This window comes from Heptranchias perlo, chromosome 31 (assembly GCF_035084215.1).
Source record: "Heptranchias perlo isolate sHepPer1 chromosome 31, sHepPer1.hap1, whole genome shotgun sequence".
Taxonomy (NCBI): domain Eukaryota; kingdom Metazoa; phylum Chordata; class Chondrichthyes; order Hexanchiformes; family Hexanchidae; genus Heptranchias; species Heptranchias perlo.
In genome coordinates this window covers 34,046,912-34,064,717 of record NC_090355.1, presented here as the reverse complement: position 1 = coordinate 34,064,717, position 17,806 = coordinate 34,046,912, and the positions used below count along the sequence as shown (strand labels likewise).

Below are 17,806 nucleotides of genomic sequence, written 5' to 3'. Positions count from 1 at the left end.
ATCATTAAATTCTTTAATGTGTTATTTGGGAAAATTTAACATGTTTTAATGAAAAAAAGCATTGTGAATATACATTAGCTTACTTCTTTCGTACTCACCATACACAGCCTCTGCGTCGTACGGCTCCTTCTCAAATTCTGACAGCAAAGCCTAAACGTACAAAGCAGATGTTTACATTTTTTTCTCTTCTTTTCTCAAATTCACATTTTATTCAAGAGGTTGTCAAACTCCGTGCCTTTTCAGGGAAGCCAAGCAAACAACATGAAATCCACAGTCAGCAAAGGCTATTTATCCCATCAGGCTCATTCCATCCCAGATCCATTTAGGACATTCCATCACGGATACCCTCTCCCACACTATCTGTTGATCCCCTAATTTAAGTGCCATCGAGTTCCTTCTCCAACCTCCCCTGAAAAAAAAAATCAAGTAGTGATACCTCCATAGCCCTTCTCAATAGATATCAATCCAGTTCCTTTTTACAAGGCATTAATTGACTTCCAAATAACTACCTTCTCTGGGTTGCCTATTCTATATGTCTACTATCCTTTGGGTATATTTATTCTAATTTCTAACCTTGCTTAAGGCTTGTGAATTTTGTACTTGTGTCCTCTAGCCCCATGATTACAACTCAAGTTGAATAGTTTACTAAGTTCAACCTTATACTTTCATTATTTTAAAAGACCTGTATGATGTCTCAGCACTTCCTCCCCCTCCCAGAATAAATTTAAAATTAGACTAAAATTAGCTCGCTGTCCTACACTGGCTCCCGGTCTGGCAACACCTCAATTTTAAAATTCTTATTCTGGTTTTCAAATCCCTCCATGGTCTCATCCCTCCCTATCTCTGTAACCTCCTCCAGCCCTACAATCTTCACGAGATCTCTGCACTCCTCCAATTCTGGCCTCTTGCGCATCCCCGATTTTCATCGCTCCACCACTGGCGGCCATGCCTTCAGCTGCCTAGGCCCCAAGCTCTGGAATTCCCTCCCTAAACCTCTCCACCTTTCCCTCCTCCTTTAAGACACTCCTTAATGTCTTTCTCGAGGGAATTAGGGGTTACGGGCAGGAAATTGGACATGAATTTAGATTTGAGGTTAGGATCAGATCAGCCATGATCTTATTGAATGGCTCGAGGGGCCGATTGGCCTACTCCTGCTCCTATTTCTTATGTTCTTATGTTAAAACCTACCTCTTTGACCAAGATTTTGGTCCTAATATCTCATGTGGCTCAGTGTCAAATTTTGTTTGATAACGCTCCTGTGAAGCGCCTTGGGATGTTTTATTATGTTAAAGGTGCTATATCATTGCAAGTTGTTATACAGAAGTGCTTCATTTTCAAAAATAAAAAGAGATCAATGGAATCCTACATTTTTGCAACTGTCAAGACATTACATCACAGTTAAAACGGTTTTAAAGACCAGCTACTCCGAGGGATGACTCACAGCAATATGCACACAATGATTACAGCATGAATCCAGAGCTTGTAAAAGGGGACTTAAATATAAAGGTCACCTAAAGTTAGTTTGAAAGATGCGAGTGGGTAATTTAGAAAAGAAAGTGTCATATTATACAGTAGTTAAAAACAAAACTATAGAATGTTTATGTGGCCTCTAATATAATTATACAGCAAGTAAGATTATTTAGACTCGTATGTGAATGCAGAGAATACAAACCATTCTAACAGCATATTGACAAACCTGAGAATCCCTATCACTTAAACAATCAGAAAGGCTATCTTCCTCTTCCTCAGTCATCCCTTCTTCGTCATCTTCATCAAAGCAACCAACTGCATCAACGGTGATCATGTCCTCTGGATCATCTGGTCCAGCCTGGTCTTTATCTTGGGAGCTACGCTGCAGCTTAACCTGAAAACAAAATGCAATTCACTGATGTGGGATTACAGCACAGGTTAGAAATGGTAACATGTGCATGTGGCATAAATATTTGGATTTTGTGCCAAATATTACCTACAGATACAGGACATCTACGTGTTAAATGTCTTGCATCTGCATGCATTTCCTGACAACTTTTTCCCCACATTATAAATTCCTCTGTCCACATTTGTAACAGAAACTGCCTACGTAAACTTGTCGCACTGATATTACACCCTCCCCCCAGTGCAGCTGCAGCAATACGATCTGAGCTCATCTGATTTTGTTGCTCGAGTTGCATTAGCTCTGAGGTAAGATTAATTTTTTTAAAAATTGGTTTGTTCTTGGCATGTGGGCAATGCAGGCAAGACCATCATTTATTGCCCATCCCTAGTTGCCCTAATAATGTGGTGGTGGGACGACTTCTTGAACCACTGCAGTCTTTGTGGTGATGGTTCCCCACAATGGTGCTAGGTAGGGAATTCTAGGATTCTGACCCAGTGATGATGAAGGAACGGCGATATATGTCCACAGCAGAATGGTGTGTGACTTGGGAGGTGAAAGTGTTCTCCCAACAGTGCTGCTCTTGTTCTTGGTGGTACAGGTCGCAGGGGAGGGAGGCGCTGATGAAGTAACCTTGGTTGGCGAGGTGCTGCAGTGCATCCTGTAGAGCATACATACTGTAGCCACAGTGTGCTGGTGGTGGAAGGGGTGAATACTGAATTGAAGCCAGTGGCAGGGACACCAATTCAGTGAACTGCTCCGTCCCGAGTCCAGATAGTGAATTACTCAGTCTCAGGTTCAGGAATGTTGCTCAGCCCACCTTACTGAATTGGGTCACTTGGTGCAAAATGGTTGCGTGGCATTGATCATCAACCTAGCCCACACAGTCCACCCACCTAACTGGAAAGAGCGCTACTGCAAGAAGGAGCCTACAAAATAAGAAAACAGTAGACAAAAAACAAACTGTAAACCCAACAGATTTGAAACGTTGTTCTTACAGGTCAGAAGTGTAACTGATACAAAACATGGAGGCATCAGTGAAATCAGCTGAGAACAGATAGATTTATAGAAATGTACAGGATCATTATGGTACATCTGGCTGCTCAGCAATTCAAAACCCAAATACACTGTCTGAAGAAAGGTCATTGACCTGAAACAGTAACCTTATCTTCCTCTCTCCAGAGGTGCTGCCTGACTTGCTGTGTGTTTCCAGTATTTTCCCCATTTAATTTCAGATTTCCAGAGATTTAAGCACAAGGATGAGAATTTTAAATTTGAAGTTTTGGGAGATCAGTGGTCACTGTAGAATGATCAATGAGCACAGGAGTGATGGGTGAGTAGGACTTGGTGAGGATAGGATACAGGCAGCGGGTTTTGGATAATGAGCTCATGTTTATGAAGAGTGCAAGATAAGAGGCCGGCCAGGACAGCATTGAATAGTCAAGCTTGGAGGTGACAAAGGCATGGATGAGGGTTTCGGCAGACAGGGTGAGGCAGGGGCGGAGACGGGCAATGGCACGGAGATGGCCTTGGTGATGGAGAGGATATGGGATCAGAAGCTGAGCTTGGGGTTAAATAGGATGCCGAGGTTGTGAACAGTCTGGTTAAACCAGAGACAGTGGCCAAGGAGGAGGATGGAATTAGTGGTGAAGGCACGGAGCTATTGGCAGGGCTGAAGACAGTGGCTTTAGCCTTCCCAATAGAGGAAATCGTGGCTCATCCAGAACTGGATGTTGGACGAGCAGCTGACAATACAGAGGCAATGGAGAGGTCAAGAGATGTAGAGACGGGTGTCATCAGCACACATGTGGAACCTGGTTCCACGTTTTCGGATGATGTCGCCAAGGGGCATGAAGATGAGGAAGAGGAGGTAGCCAAGGATAAATCCTTGGGAGACTCAAGAGGTAAAGGAGTGGGGCAGGAAGTGAAGTCACTGCTGGAGATGCTCTCATAATATTGAATCCAGTTTAGTCTTTGCACATAGCAAAAAATATTGGCACTCTAGAGGAGGTGCAAAGGACAACAAAGAAATAATACCCAGCCTCAAGGCTCCACGAGTTGAGGTTATCCACTTTAGAGAAAGGCAGGCTTTGAGGGTACATAATTCCGGTTATTATAAATGATAAAGTGGGATAGGTTATTTGATGTAGATAAGGGTAATATGAGTAGAGGCACGCATATAAAATTGGTAGACAAAGTTAGGTTAGATGCCAGGAAGTATTTATTTTCGCACAGTCATTGACCGCACAAACCTTGAAGACCCCAGTTTGAAAATGCCGCTGTAATGATCCAGATAAAAATACTGTGCTCTCTGTAAACAAAAGCATTTGTAATTTAGATAATCTGTGGACAAAGGGCAGATTCAACTTTATGTGCCTCCACTTAATAGAGGCTTGAATGACTTGTTAATATAGTGTTTCATTTATATTTTTGAGGACACACATTTCAGTCTCCATGGAGGCTGGTATTTGAATCTGCACATCAAAAACATGTGACGAGTTTTATCAGAGGCCATACAACCACTGAACAGATTAAAATGAGAGCCATAATTCCTCTGATTAGATAAGAAGAACAAGGAGCGTGCATACAAGTGGATATACTTTTGCAGTGTGTTATAAATTATTCATGAAAAGTTGAGTAATAATATATTTGCAGGTTTTCTAGAAAGTGAGCCAAGTTTAAAAACCCCTGAATCAAAGGCAGTTCAGGGCAATGGCAGTAATGTGCCTGCCTCTGAAGCAGGAGGTGGGTATGTTTGAGTCCCTCATCACTCAAGTTCACCCACCACTGTTGGCAACAAGTTCAGTGACTAGGTCACGACATGAAGTACACACTAGTGGAGGTTGTTTCATCTCAGGGGCGATACAAAATTGGATAGTTGGGTCTGCTCACTGCAAACACACCTCTGCTGATCGAGAGAGCGTCTCAGCTATACTTTCCCCACTTAGCAGAAAGAGTGGCATACAGACAGATCACAGTATTAGTTTAGATGAAGACTTTCCAGCCCATTGAACCTCCTCCTTTTAAAATCCAGCCCTACCATCTTCCCTTTACAGCTTTAGCATCCACGTGAACAAGTAGACAGGACTTCAGTTTAATGTCTCATTCAAAGGTGGCACTCCCTCAGTACTGCACTGGAGTGTCAGCCTCGTCCTGGCATGGAGCTCGAATTCACAGCCTTCTGATCCTGGGGCAAAAGTGGGACCAGAGAGCCAAGTTGGGAGTCTAAAGAACAAGCCTGACTAAAAAGAAATTCCAGATAATGGCATCTTTTACATTTGAATGAATATTACAAACCATTTGGGTGTCAACAATGTCTGGCTATTGTGTTGAAGGTCACAGATGGATGCATCCCAACACATTAAAAAAAAATGCACTCACTGACCAACTCATCTCTACTCAGATATCACGTGTAGCAGTCTAGTCATCACAAAACATAGGATGGTCGCTGACCTACACTGGCTCCTGGTCCAGCAACGGTTCTAATTTAAAATTCTCATCCTGGTGTTCTGATCCCTCCATGGCCTTGCCCGTCCCTATCTCTGTAACCTCCTCCAGTCCTACAACCCTCCAAGAACTCTGCGTTCCTCCAACTCTGGCCTCATGCATCCCGAATTTCCTTCATTCCACCATTAGTGGCTGTGCCTTTTGCTGCCTAGGCCCTAAATTCTGGAATTCCCTCCCTTAACCTCTCCGCCTCTCTCTTCTCCTTTATTATGCTCCTTAAAACCTACCTCTTTGATCAAGCCTGTCCTGATGTCTCCTTATGTGGCTTTGTGTCAAATTCTGTTTGATTACGTTCCTGTGAAGCGCCTTGGGATGTTTTAATACATTAAAGGCGCTGTATAATGGGAAGTTGCTGCTGTTGTTGAGGCCTGTAACCTGCCTGTTCTCTCCTCGGGCATGCGGATGGCCATTCAGAAACAAGATGTAAACAAATTGTTTTTTTAAAAAATTTCCCCTGTATTCCACTATGGAAACAAGTGAAAAGCCTAGAAAAAGCTTAGTGTACCTCTTCGACTTTCTGCTTGTGTTCCGGTGATTTCATGTGTTCCACAAACTTGCGGGGGGTTTTGAAGTGTCGGTTGCAGACAGTGCAGAAAGGTCGCAGAGAGTACTTAGCAAGCTGGTGAAAAACAGAGAACATAAATGACACAGCTACAGCACGGGTGGGGTTGGGCGAGTGGTCTCCAACTGGCCCACCCTCAAAAGAGGCCAGCTGAACCTGGTCAACATTGGATAGTTTAGGTCTGCTCACTGCAAATGCGCCTCCTGTTGATCTAGAGAGTGACTCAGCTATTCCCCTCTTAGCAGAAGAGGTGCTTACAGAAACTGGCTTTGAAACTGCCCCTCCCCTTTTCTCAAATATTATGCGATTCATGCGTAGCTGACCAGGCTGGGGGTGCACTCACCTCTTCAGTTGGTGCGAACAAAGATGATAATGTACATTATTGTAGTGCTTATGGTACTGGGCCAGCAGCCCAGACATAATGAGCTCAAATCCTGCCATAGCAAATAGCAAAATTGAACTTGTGGGCCGGCACCAGGAAAATGACCTTAAAAGCAGTCAGATTGTTTTACACCAGCTGGGTTTTACAACAGAGAACTCAATTACACAGCTTCGGCACGGCTTACTGAAGTCTCCCAGGGAAGGGAGCCTGCTACTCCTATCCGGTCAGGCCTATACATCATTCCAGTGCCTCACTACATGGTTGACTTGCCCACATTACCTGAAGTTCCTGAGCAAGCTGCTCAGTTGTAAAAACCTATTGTTACAAAAGAAAGCCCCCACCACTCAAGGCAACAAATGCTGCCCTATCCTAAGAAAATCTTTTTTAAAAAAGATTGTGATTGCTGGCTGGGATACGAGTGCCAGCTCAATGCAATCAGTATTAACTACACGCGGACAGCCTTGTTTTTTTGGTCTGGCTTCCAAAATAAAGCAACATTCTATCGATTCCCTTTTTTTGTTTCTCTCTACAATGGCAATTTTCTATCTCTACACATAATCTTACAGCGCAGGAGGCCATCGTGCCTGCTCTTTGAAAGAGCTATCCAATTAGTCCCACTGCCCTGTTCTTTCTCCACAGCCCTGCAAATTTTTCTTTTTCAAGTTTATATCCAATTTCCTTTTGAAAGTTACTATTGAATCTGCTTCCACCAACCTTTCAGTCAATCCTACAGCATCCTAGTCTCCTAAAAAAAAATCCAAATGGTCCTTTTAAAAGGAAAATGGATTTTAAAAAATTGAATATTTCTCAATAACTCCATAGAGTGTATTTAATGCTTTTTAAAAAAAAAACTTAACCTCTAAAGACAAATTGCTACTTGAAGGTTAGGACTAGAATCACAGTCACATCAGCTGGTGACGGCAACCACCAAAACAACTTTTATTTATATATTGCTTTTAATGTAGCAAAATGCCCCCAGTGTTGGGAAATCTGACCCGAGTAGGAGGGGAAGCAGAGGAGGTGGCCAAAGGTGCTGTTAAAGAAATAGGTTATAAGGAGGGGAGAAAGATAGTAAAAGAAAGCACTTAGGGATGCAGTTCAAGAGTGTGGGGCAAGATGGCTGAAGGCTCGGCTACCAATTGTAGAGTGGACACAGTGAGGGGAATGCACGGTAGATCGGAGTTGGAAGATCGGAGAGGGGCTGCAAAGTAGGGAGGGCAAAGTCAAGGAAGGATTAGGATGCGGATATGGATATTGAAGCTAATGTCTAAGGGGGATGGGAAGCCAATAGAAGTCAGCAAATAACAAGGTGACAGGTAAGTGGGATAGGACGTGGATGGGAGAGTTATAGATAACTTGGGAGTTTTTATAGCGTGGAACTTGAGGCAAGCGAGCAGGGTGTTGGAAAAGTCGAGTCTGGAGAACGGTGCGGATGAGGGCTTCAGCTGTAGTTGGGCGACATGAGGCAATGTTTCAGAAGTGGAAGTTGGTAGTCTTAGTGATGCACTGTATATGGAGTCTGAAGCTCAGCTCAGGATTGAGCAGGACACTCAGTCCGTGTGCCATCAGGTTCAGCTCGAGGGGGCATTTAGGTAGGGGAAAGGGATTGGGAGCTAGGGTGTAGAGATTCCAGCAGGACTGAACAAGACGGCTTTGGTCTTGGCAATATTGAGATGCAAAAAATATCTGGCTCAATTGTCAAAAGAAAATAAATCAATATCCTTGAATTCCCCACCATATACCATTATGGGAGCACTATCACCACAAGGACTACAACAGTGCAAGGGGAAAGCCCACCACCACCTTCTCAGAGCAACTAGGGATAGGTAATAAATGCTAGTGATGCCTACATCCTGAGAACAAGTAAACAAAAACAAGCATAAAGACGCTAATCTCACTTCCCTTTAACTGTGCTACTGCATTAACCTGTTGTTGCATAGCAGGAATCAATTCTTGTAATGTTTGGATCAATTAACAGCCACCTTGTAAGCTTTTTGAATCGCCCAGCAAAAGACTTGCATGGAAGTGTAGATTAGGAAGGAGCAAAATGATTACCCACTTTCAATGTGCAGAAACAATTACTTGTACAAGATCAGTGGTGCAAGAGCTACAGCCGTTCAAAATTCACTTAAAATGGAGTTGAGGGTAACGCTCCATTACAGTTATTGCAAAGAACGAAAACTGCTTATCTATTCCCAGTCGTTTAATACTAAAATATGTTAAATTATCTCACTCAGGTATCACATGGCCAGTTTCCCCAGTAATGTATATTATTGCTCATAATTGAAACGCTACAGAGCATGGGCCCAGATTCATGGAAACAGACTGCGTTGATGGCAAGTGGTAATGTCATGTGATTATACTTACGCCCCTTACAGTCAAACCGAAAAACATCACACTTCACATCCTTCATTGAACCAAAGCAAATGGAGTGCAATGAATTTTACTTTCTTTAAAGTTTATATATTTTAATTATCCCACAGGAACAGCAGGCGGACATGTTCTCCGAAAGGAGGGACAGATTCAAGCAACAGGCAAACCTTGGGTGTGCATTTCATGACCATTTGATCAAGAGATAAGCTATACTGCTGTCCTGTCAGGCCACGTAGGATTACTCCAGAATAAAGTGCCACGTGATACAGCTTTCTACACAGGGTTCATATGTCATTAGAGCTCCTCTACAATGTACACATCAAAGCAGTTGATCAGGATCTGTAAGCAGCTACAGGCCATGTAAGGTGTAGGCATGACATCTATCCACTCCCTATCTCATAACCATGTAATAAGGAGGCAACATTTATGGTTACCACAGGCATCATTTATCCAGAACGTACACATTCCTATCACAATGCCAGCCATTATCAAATTCTCGTTTAACAGGCACTTTTTCTTCCACGTAGGCATGGCCAGATTAAGAGTGCTTTCCGTATCCCACTGCAGCTCCTGCACAGCGACGCCCCTCCGATCCATTAAAACATAAATATGTACTAAAATGCATGAAGAAATTGGCCTATAGAATGTTTATACACTGCATTAATAATGTAGCAAAATCATATCACAATATACTACAGTCCCCACCACTTATAGCAGGCACATCTGCGTGAACGTGATTTGCCTGCCATACGTGATGGGCTGTATAACGTGGTAGCACTATCACCGTAATCAACAAGAATGTTGTAGATCACCATTAGGAATATAGGAGCAGGAGTAGGCCATTTAGCCCCTCGCGCCTGATCCGCCATTCAATGAGATCATGGCTGATCTGTGACCTAACTCCATAGACCCGCCTTAGCCCACAAAAATCTATCAATCTCAGATTTAAAATTAACAATTGAGCTAGCATCCACTGCCATTTGCGGAAGAGTGTTCCAAACTTCTACCACCCTTTGCATGTAGAATTATTTCCAAACTTCACTCCTGAATGTCCTGGCTTTATTTTTTAAGCTATGTCCCCTAGTCCTAGACTCCCCAACCAGCAGAAATAGTTTCTCTTATTTTCTCATTTGATCTTCTCTACAATGTACACATCAAAGCAGTTGATCAGGATCTGTAAGCAGATGCAGGTCACATAAGCTTGGACGTGGGTGTACAGGGCACAATTTCAAAATTTGCAGATGACACAAAACTTGGAAGTGTAGTAAACGGTGAGGAGGATAGTAATAGACTTAAGAGGACATAGACAGGCTGGTGGAATGGGCTGACACATGGCAGATGAAATTTAACAGAGAAGTACGAAGTGATATATTTTGGCAGGAAGAACGAGGAGAAACAATATAAACTAGGATGAGAAAGCAGTTAAAAAAGCATATGGGATCCTGGGCTTTATAAATAGAGGCAGAGTGCAAAAGCACGGAAGTTATGTTGAACCTTCATAAAATACTGATTTGGCCACAACTGGAGTATCGTGTCCATTTCTGGGCACCGTACTTTAGGAAGGATATGAAAGCCTTAGAGAGGGTGCAGAAAAGATTTACTAGAATGGTTCCAGGGATGAGGGACTTTAGTTACGTGGATAGACTGGAGAAGCTGGGGTTGTTCTCCTTAGAGAAGAGAAGATTGAGAGGAGATTTGATAGAAGTGTTCAAAATCATGAAGGGTTTAGATAAAGTAAATAAAGAGAAACCGTTCCCTTTGTCGGAAGGGTCGAGAACCAGAGGACACAGATTTAAGGTGATTGGCAAAAGAACTAAAGGCAACATGAGGAATAACTTTTTTACGCAGCGAGTAGTTATGACTGGAAGGCGCTGCCTGAAAGGGTGGTGGAAGCAGATTCAATCGTGGCTTTTAAAAAGGAATTGGATAAATACTTGAAGGGAAAAAATTTGCAGGGCTATGGGGAAAGAGTGGGGGAATGGGACTAACTGGATTGCTCTTACAAAGAGCCGGTACAGGTTCGATAGGCCGAATGGCCTCTTTCTGTGCTGTAACCATTCTATGATTCTATCTACCCTATCAGATCCCCTTAATATCTTGAAAACTTTGACAAATCACCCTGTAATCTTCTAAATTCCGGGAATACAACCCTAGTTTGTGTAATCTCAGCTTGTAATTTAACCCTTGGAGTCCAGACATCATTCTATTAAATCTACACTGAACTCCCTCCAAGGCCAATACATCCTTCCAAAGGTGCTATGTCCAGAACTGAACACAGTACTCCAGGTGTGGTCTAACCAGGGCTTTGTATAGCTGTAGCATAACTTTTACCCCCTTGTATTCTAGTCCTCTAGATATAAATCATTAGAATAAACTAAAGACGACTACATGCAATGCAACTAGCTTTATTTAAACTGCAGTCAGTGCTTAGTACAAACTGTAACCTACGTACACAAAAAGTAACTGAACATTAACGAGGTGTTATTTACTTATGTTTGTTCTTGCTTTCAGTGCAACTTAACGAGATGCGAACCAGTGAGTAAGCACAGCTGTTTCTGCCCACAATAAACAGCGCAGCTAAGATGCTATTATCAGCAACTTTGAAACTGACAATGCAAATGGATAACGGTTATTGCTTTTTGGCCAATATAAGCGACTGCCCGTTTTATAAATAGACACGTAGGGACTGTGCACTTAAATGAAACCGATCCAATGGTTGTATGCAGTTTTTCTGTATTATGGTGAGTTTTACTGGGGGCCCCATATTTGGCTAGGGTCCCTGTGCAAGGGCCCTGTACGGCTATGCATTAATCCAACACTGCCAGTAGGCTGCGACTGTTAATTGTAAGCAAATTTCACAAAACACAGTAGACATACACTATTAATTTCAGCCAGGATTCGTTCCACTGCTCTCGAGGCTGAAGGGCTAAATTCCACCAAACACTCACTACGTTTAGGCTCAAACTGGAGGATTTAGAGCAAACTGAAAGAGCAGGGTAAGAATAAGAAAGGCAAGGTAACAGGCTTGCAGAATGCACAAGAAATGAAAGACAAGACAGACACACAAATTAGAAACATAAAGGGGAAAGGAACAGGAGACACAAGTCAAAAAAGGCTGACACCAAGCTAAAATTTAAAGATGCAAGCTTCTGAGACACATGAATAGTTAGAGGAAGAAGACATCAGCAGTTTTGCAATCACATTCTGCACGTTGGCAGAATGCTTTGTTTACCATGAGAGACAGACTGTCCACACATTAAGTACGTGTACAAGAAACCAACCCATCCCAGTTTATACTGCAGACCTACAACAACATTTGAACTCTAACTTGCATACAATCATTTATTAGTTTAAAAAGCTGTTGCCAGTTACATCTACCAGCAAAAAATGCGCTAGGTATGGATGTAGAAAGTACAGTACAGAAAGGAAAACAGCAAATGTTGGAAATCTGAAATCAAAACAGAAAATGCTACAAATGCACAGCAGGTTAGTCAGCCTCTGAAAGGGAGTGCAACAGTTTGGATGAGACCTCTCTAATCAAATGGCAGCCTATCATTCTCTTTGAGACACTGGTTAAACGATTGTGTGACTAGCAATTTCTGCAGAAAGGTTTTTCTGACTACCTTGTGTCTCTGTGTCCTGCGATGCTCAATGACATTCCCTCTGAAGTGGGCCTGACAGGTGCTGCACCACCTGGGTCGTTTCTTGTCACTGTAAAACAAACATTCGTTATTTAGAGCTGGCTGAGGTGCCCTGCCCTCGGATTTCATCCCACCTCTCCCAAAGAGTGGTAAGAATGTGGAACTCACTACCACAGGGAGTGGTTGTGGCAAATAGCATAGACGCATTTAAGGGGAAGCTAGATAAACACGAGGGAGAAAGGAATAGAAGGATATGCTGATAGGGTTAGATCAAGTAGGGATTGAGGAGGCTCAGGTGGAGCACAAAATGCCGACATAGTCCAGTTGGGCCAAAAGGCCTGATTCTGTGCTGTAAATACGATGTAACCCCCCATCCCCCAACAAAAAAGTATTTGGCTATCACTCCCCATCACACAGATAAGGTCAAGAACTCAACGACAGAACCCACGTCATAGCTCTTCGGGAATAGTTAGGAACAGGCGTAGGCCATTCAGCCCCTTGAGCCTGCTCTGCCATTCAATTAGATCATGACTGATCTGTACCTCAACTCCATTTACCCGTCGTAGCTCCACATCCCTTGATGCACTTACCCAACAAAAATCTATCGATCTCAGTCGTGGAAATTTCAAATGACCCCCAGCATCCACAGCCTTTTGGGGGAAAAGAGAATTCCAGATTTCCACTACCCTTTGTGTGAAAAAGTGCTTCCTGATTTCCCTCCTAAATGGCCTAGTTCTAATTTTATTATATCCCTTCGTTCTTGATTCCCCCACCAGAGGAAATAATTTCTCTGTATCTACCCTATCGAATCCTTTTAACATTTTAAACACCGTGACCAGATTGCCCCTCAAGTTTCTATTCTTAAGGCATACAAGCCAAGTTTATGCAACCTGTCCTCATTTTAACTCTCTAAGCCCCGGTATCATTCTGATATTTGAGAACGGTATTCTGGTATTCTAATGCTATCCGCCAGTGTGTTTTTCAACTTTTATCATGTTATGTCTAAGTTTAAGAGTGAAAATTAAAGGTTTAGAGAATAGTGAGAATTAGGTTTCCTCCCATCTATATGTGTGTTTCATTGTATTACCATGCTATACAAAAACAACAGTGGCATATAACCATGGTAAATGATATTCTATAAGACAATAAACCCTACAGAAGGGCACTTAATTCTAACAACCAGTGACTCTCCCAATAGCTCAGCAAGTTTATTCAGTTAGCGGGTGTTCCAGACAGACTAGAGGGGTCCCAGGTTCCATCCCGATTTGTGCTGAGTTAGCTGATCTCAGCCTGACCCATGACACTACAACTGGCCTGTGTTCTAGGTTACAAAAGGGAAAACCGTCCAGTTGGAAAAGCACAAAAGGATATGGGCGAGTGCAGAATCAGGACCCCCCACCCCCTCCACCATCCGTTGTTGACTAGTGATGCTCATCACTGTTGAATAGCCCGCTGACACTATAATCATAGAATGATGCAGCACTGGAGGCCATTCGGCCCATTGTGCCGGCTCTTTGAAAGCTATCTAATTAGTCCCATTCCCCCGCCCTTTCCCCACAGCCCTGCAAAATTTTCCCCTTCAAGTATTTATCCAATTCCCTTTTGAAAGTTATTATTGACTCTGCTTCCACTACGTAACCGTATGACACTGTATTTAACAAGTATTAGATCACAATCTAGAACCGGGGTGTCTTTGTGGCAGCATAGTTGCATAACTCAAACATGGAGGCCAAATAGAAAGTTTAAAACCCATGTTCTGTTTAATTTGCATATATCCCAAGTTGCTGATGCCAATAGATCTTAGTGTGCTGATTTAGGATTTATCCCAATGAGCAACATCACTAACAGCCCTTTCCAAACTTCCAGGGCCACAAAGCAGAAACAGAGCAAACCAGCTAATAAAAAAATAAATACAAGCACAAGTAGAACTGAGTTGCCAAGGTTTTGAATGCCAGATTACAAGGGCTACATTTGGAGAGCTCTATTTCAGAGATTATGCAAGGGATTATACACAGGTTACACTGTATTTAATCATGCCAATTTGTCAGGATCAGTAAGAATGTTGTCCAGCTGGAAGTTCATGCGAGTGGATATTTCCTCATTGTCTTTAAATGATTACAATGGCATTTATGGACTACAAACCAGTGGAGGTTTCAAATCCATGCATTTCAAGTGTTCTGAACTTTCAAACTCTAGAATAGACACCCACCTCTCTCTGCCTCTTCCCAGTGCGTCTGACTTTGGAATCAATGTGGCCAGACAAGCATTACTCATTTGCTGAATCTCCAGGAGTCGCTGGTGATGACGAGTCCCGTTCATGTGTTTCTGAAAATTCTTTAAAGAAAATGAAAAATATTTACAAAAAAGAAATTTAGACGTTAACAATATTTTGGTCAAACAAAGATGTAAAAATCTAATCTCTGAATATAATGCCAACATTTATCCCTAACCAACACCATTAAAACAGATTATCTGGTCATTGTCACACTGCTGTTTATGGGAGCTTGCTGTGCGCAATTTGGCTGCTGCGTTTGTTACATTACAACAGTGACGACACTTTAAAAGAACTTCATTGATTGTAAAGAGCTTTGGGACGTCCTGAAGTTGTGAAAGGCGCTATATAAATGCAAGTCTTTCTTTCTTTAACTTTGCAACTGCCGTAGTCTCGTGCCGTACGATGCATTGAACATGACTGCCGTTTGGCTGTGCGCATTTGGCCCATAAACTGTTGCATGGACTGGGTCTGCCTGCTGACAGTGGCTGAAAGCTTTAAACGATTTTGCAGCTTGTTCTGGCTGTCGATCCGTTGTCTAACTACAGCAACTCCCCTCGCACGCCCCCCCACCCCCAAGGAAATCTCAGCTAACGTGCCAATATCGCGATATCCTGTATACCCGCATTGAGCAGGCAAGACACTTAGCTACTTCATTGGGATGTGGTGTGATGTTGACCCATTATCATGTCACATCAGGCGACCCTGAACAGATGTGTCCTCGGAATAAAAGGACGGGAGCTCAGATCGTGCTGCCAGATCCGCGCTCTCTGCCTGCATCCGAGTGGTCTCTCGCATAGTGTCTTACCAATCCCTGTTCAGTTCACACTACCCATCATACCCACAGGCAGCTATGTAACGAGTGAAACTCTGCGGGCAACTCGCTGTCTTTCCGCACGGAGTTAATGCAGCAGGTTCCTTTCTCCAAACAGTCCGGCCTCCTGACCTTGTTCAGGTTGATGCAGCGATTACTGCTGCATGGCAATGCCAGTGTAGCCAGCTGCAGAGATCCTGCACAGTCCTGGCCATTGTCTAGGCCTAACCATCCTACCCCGCCATCCCCCAACAGTTAACAGGCTACAAATTCATCATTATTTAAATCATTTCCAGGCAATGCGTCATATAGCAGGATACTGAAACTACTAATTCTATCCAGTTTTCAGTCCCTTATCACAGAATCATCGAATGATTCAGGACAGAAGGAGGCCATTCAGCTCATCGTGCCTGTGGTATATTAGGAAGGATGCCAAGGCCATGAAGAGGGTACAGAGGAGATTTAGTAGGATGATATCAGGAATTCGAGGCTTTAGTTGTGAGCAGAGATGAGAAAAACCGGGGCCCTTTTCACTAGGAAAAAAAGTTAAGACGGCATTTGATAAAGGTGCTGAAAATTATGAGATTTCTCGATACAGTAAATAGGGGAAACTATTTCCATTGGTCGGTGAGTAGTTAATGAGAGGGCATAAGTTTAAGATTATCACCAAAAGAACAAACGGAAAGGTTTTCCACTTGTCCAAATCACACTCTAGCTACACTTTGGACAAGGGCAGATCTTTCGCCTCAAACATTCCATGAACATAGACACTCTTGCTCTCTAGAAACAGATCGCCCTGCACCAGATGTGGATGTACCAGCACCAGACTACACTATATCTATTCTACTGGCCACTTGTTCAGAATAGAGAAATTTTTCCTATTTGAGGGAAGAGACCCCCCTACTTCCATTACAAATACCAATTATTAAAATAATTTGTTAATACATCCAGAAAATTCCTCCTTTATGGAGATAGTGGGAAAAGCCCCCCCCAACGTTTAATTTCTTCATTAACTTGGAGACTCAACAAAGCCAAAACTTTTCATTAGCCAATCATGGCAATATGGTCATTAGGCGGAGGATAGATACAGTAAACTCTGTCTGCTGTAGACTTGAGTTGAATAGTTATCTTAAGGTGTACATTGGGCCGCTGGCCATGGACTCGCTTCACCTACATTCACTCAGTTACACTACTCTCGCTACTCTCTTTACCTTTTGATTGTAGCAGTTAGCGTTGCAGATGTAACAGATGAACTTGGTAGGCATGGAATCCATCTCTTCAGTAGAGTCCTCACTGCCTTTGGCCACAGAGTCTGGCGCGGATGTACTAATTGCTCGACTCTCGCTGCTCTGCTGGATTGTCACTTTCAGTGTACTCATGGTACTCAGCATCTGTAAGGTACACATTTTCGCTCGTTTTCTCAGCACACCAAGTAAACCATTTTCATTCAGAGGGGAATAGTCCCCAATTTTGGGGGGGGGGGGGGGAAGGAGAAGGAGAGGGAGAGGGAGAGTCTGCAAGAGCAGAATGCTTGTTTTGTCAGCTGACCATGATGAAGGGGCATGCATAGGTCAAATAATGATAGCTTCACATTATTCTGTATAATTAAATATCTAGCGCCTCATGTCTTTCACACCTGAAAGTGCGGTCTCCAAGGTGTCACACCTCCAAAGTGGCAGAGGACCATAAGGCAAAAAATAAAACCGCAATGATCTAAAATAACCAATTAACTGTTAAGTTACCAAATATCTAATTGCCTAAATGTAAACAAATCCAAAGTAACAAAAAGGTATGAGGAATGAACAACCAGCTGAAAACCCGAGAAATGAAGTCGCTGCACTTTCCTCTCACAAAGCTACCATTCATGAACCAGCAAGTGCTACAAAACCAAACAAATCACATTCTTTTCAGCGGCCGTGTAGTTTCCTGAGCCAGTTAACTAAATTTCAAAACGCACAAAAACTCAGAAAAACTGAAATAATTCACAAAAAAAAATCTTTCCTGATATCCCCGAGTTTTGCACATGCACAGCTGGGTCAATGCCATTCAATGCCTCTGGGCCCTATGATGTTGGTGACCCAAGTCTGATTCCCAGTGTTGTCTCCCTGTGAGCAACCCAATGGGAGGGCCACTTGTAAATAACTTTACTGAGATAATGTTCCATTAACATTTTCTTTGCTGCTGCTCCCCATTCTGTGCCCTCTTTATAGCAGTAGGGTGAGACCTGCTTGGAGTGAAGATTTCCCCACAACTTCCATCAGTGCTTCTTCACTAGATAATAGTGGAGATTTTTTTTTTAAAACCTGGTTTTCCCCAAGTCATTCTTTCTAAGGATCGCAAAACTGGAAATCCTTACCTCCTTTAGCCTTCCCTTCTTTCTAC

General features: G+C 42.9%; 1 protein-coding gene across 2 annotated transcripts in view; it reads right to left on the bottom strand.

Annotated features, from left to right (window-relative positions):
* Positions 1-17,806, bottom strand: part of LOC137300690 (cip1-interacting zinc finger protein-like) — a 63,106-nt gene that overhangs the window by 20,517 nt on the left and 24,783 nt on the right. Inside the window, exons 8-13 of one of the 2 annotated variants that reach the window (XM_067969940.1) lie at positions 16,636-16,815; positions 14,548-14,672; positions 12,321-12,408; positions 5,886-5,999; positions 1,697-1,864; positions 99-150 (exon numbers count right to left, since the gene is read on the bottom strand). In XM_067969940.1, coding sequence (XP_067826041.1) covers positions 99-150; positions 1,697-1,864; positions 5,886-5,999; positions 12,321-12,408; positions 14,548-14,672; positions 16,636-16,815 — 727 coding nt within the window. The remainder of the gene's footprint in view (positions 1-98; positions 151-1,696; positions 1,865-5,885; positions 6,000-12,320; positions 12,409-14,547; positions 14,673-16,635; positions 16,816-17,806) is intronic. The other variant, XM_067969941.1, reaches the window with a different exon arrangement.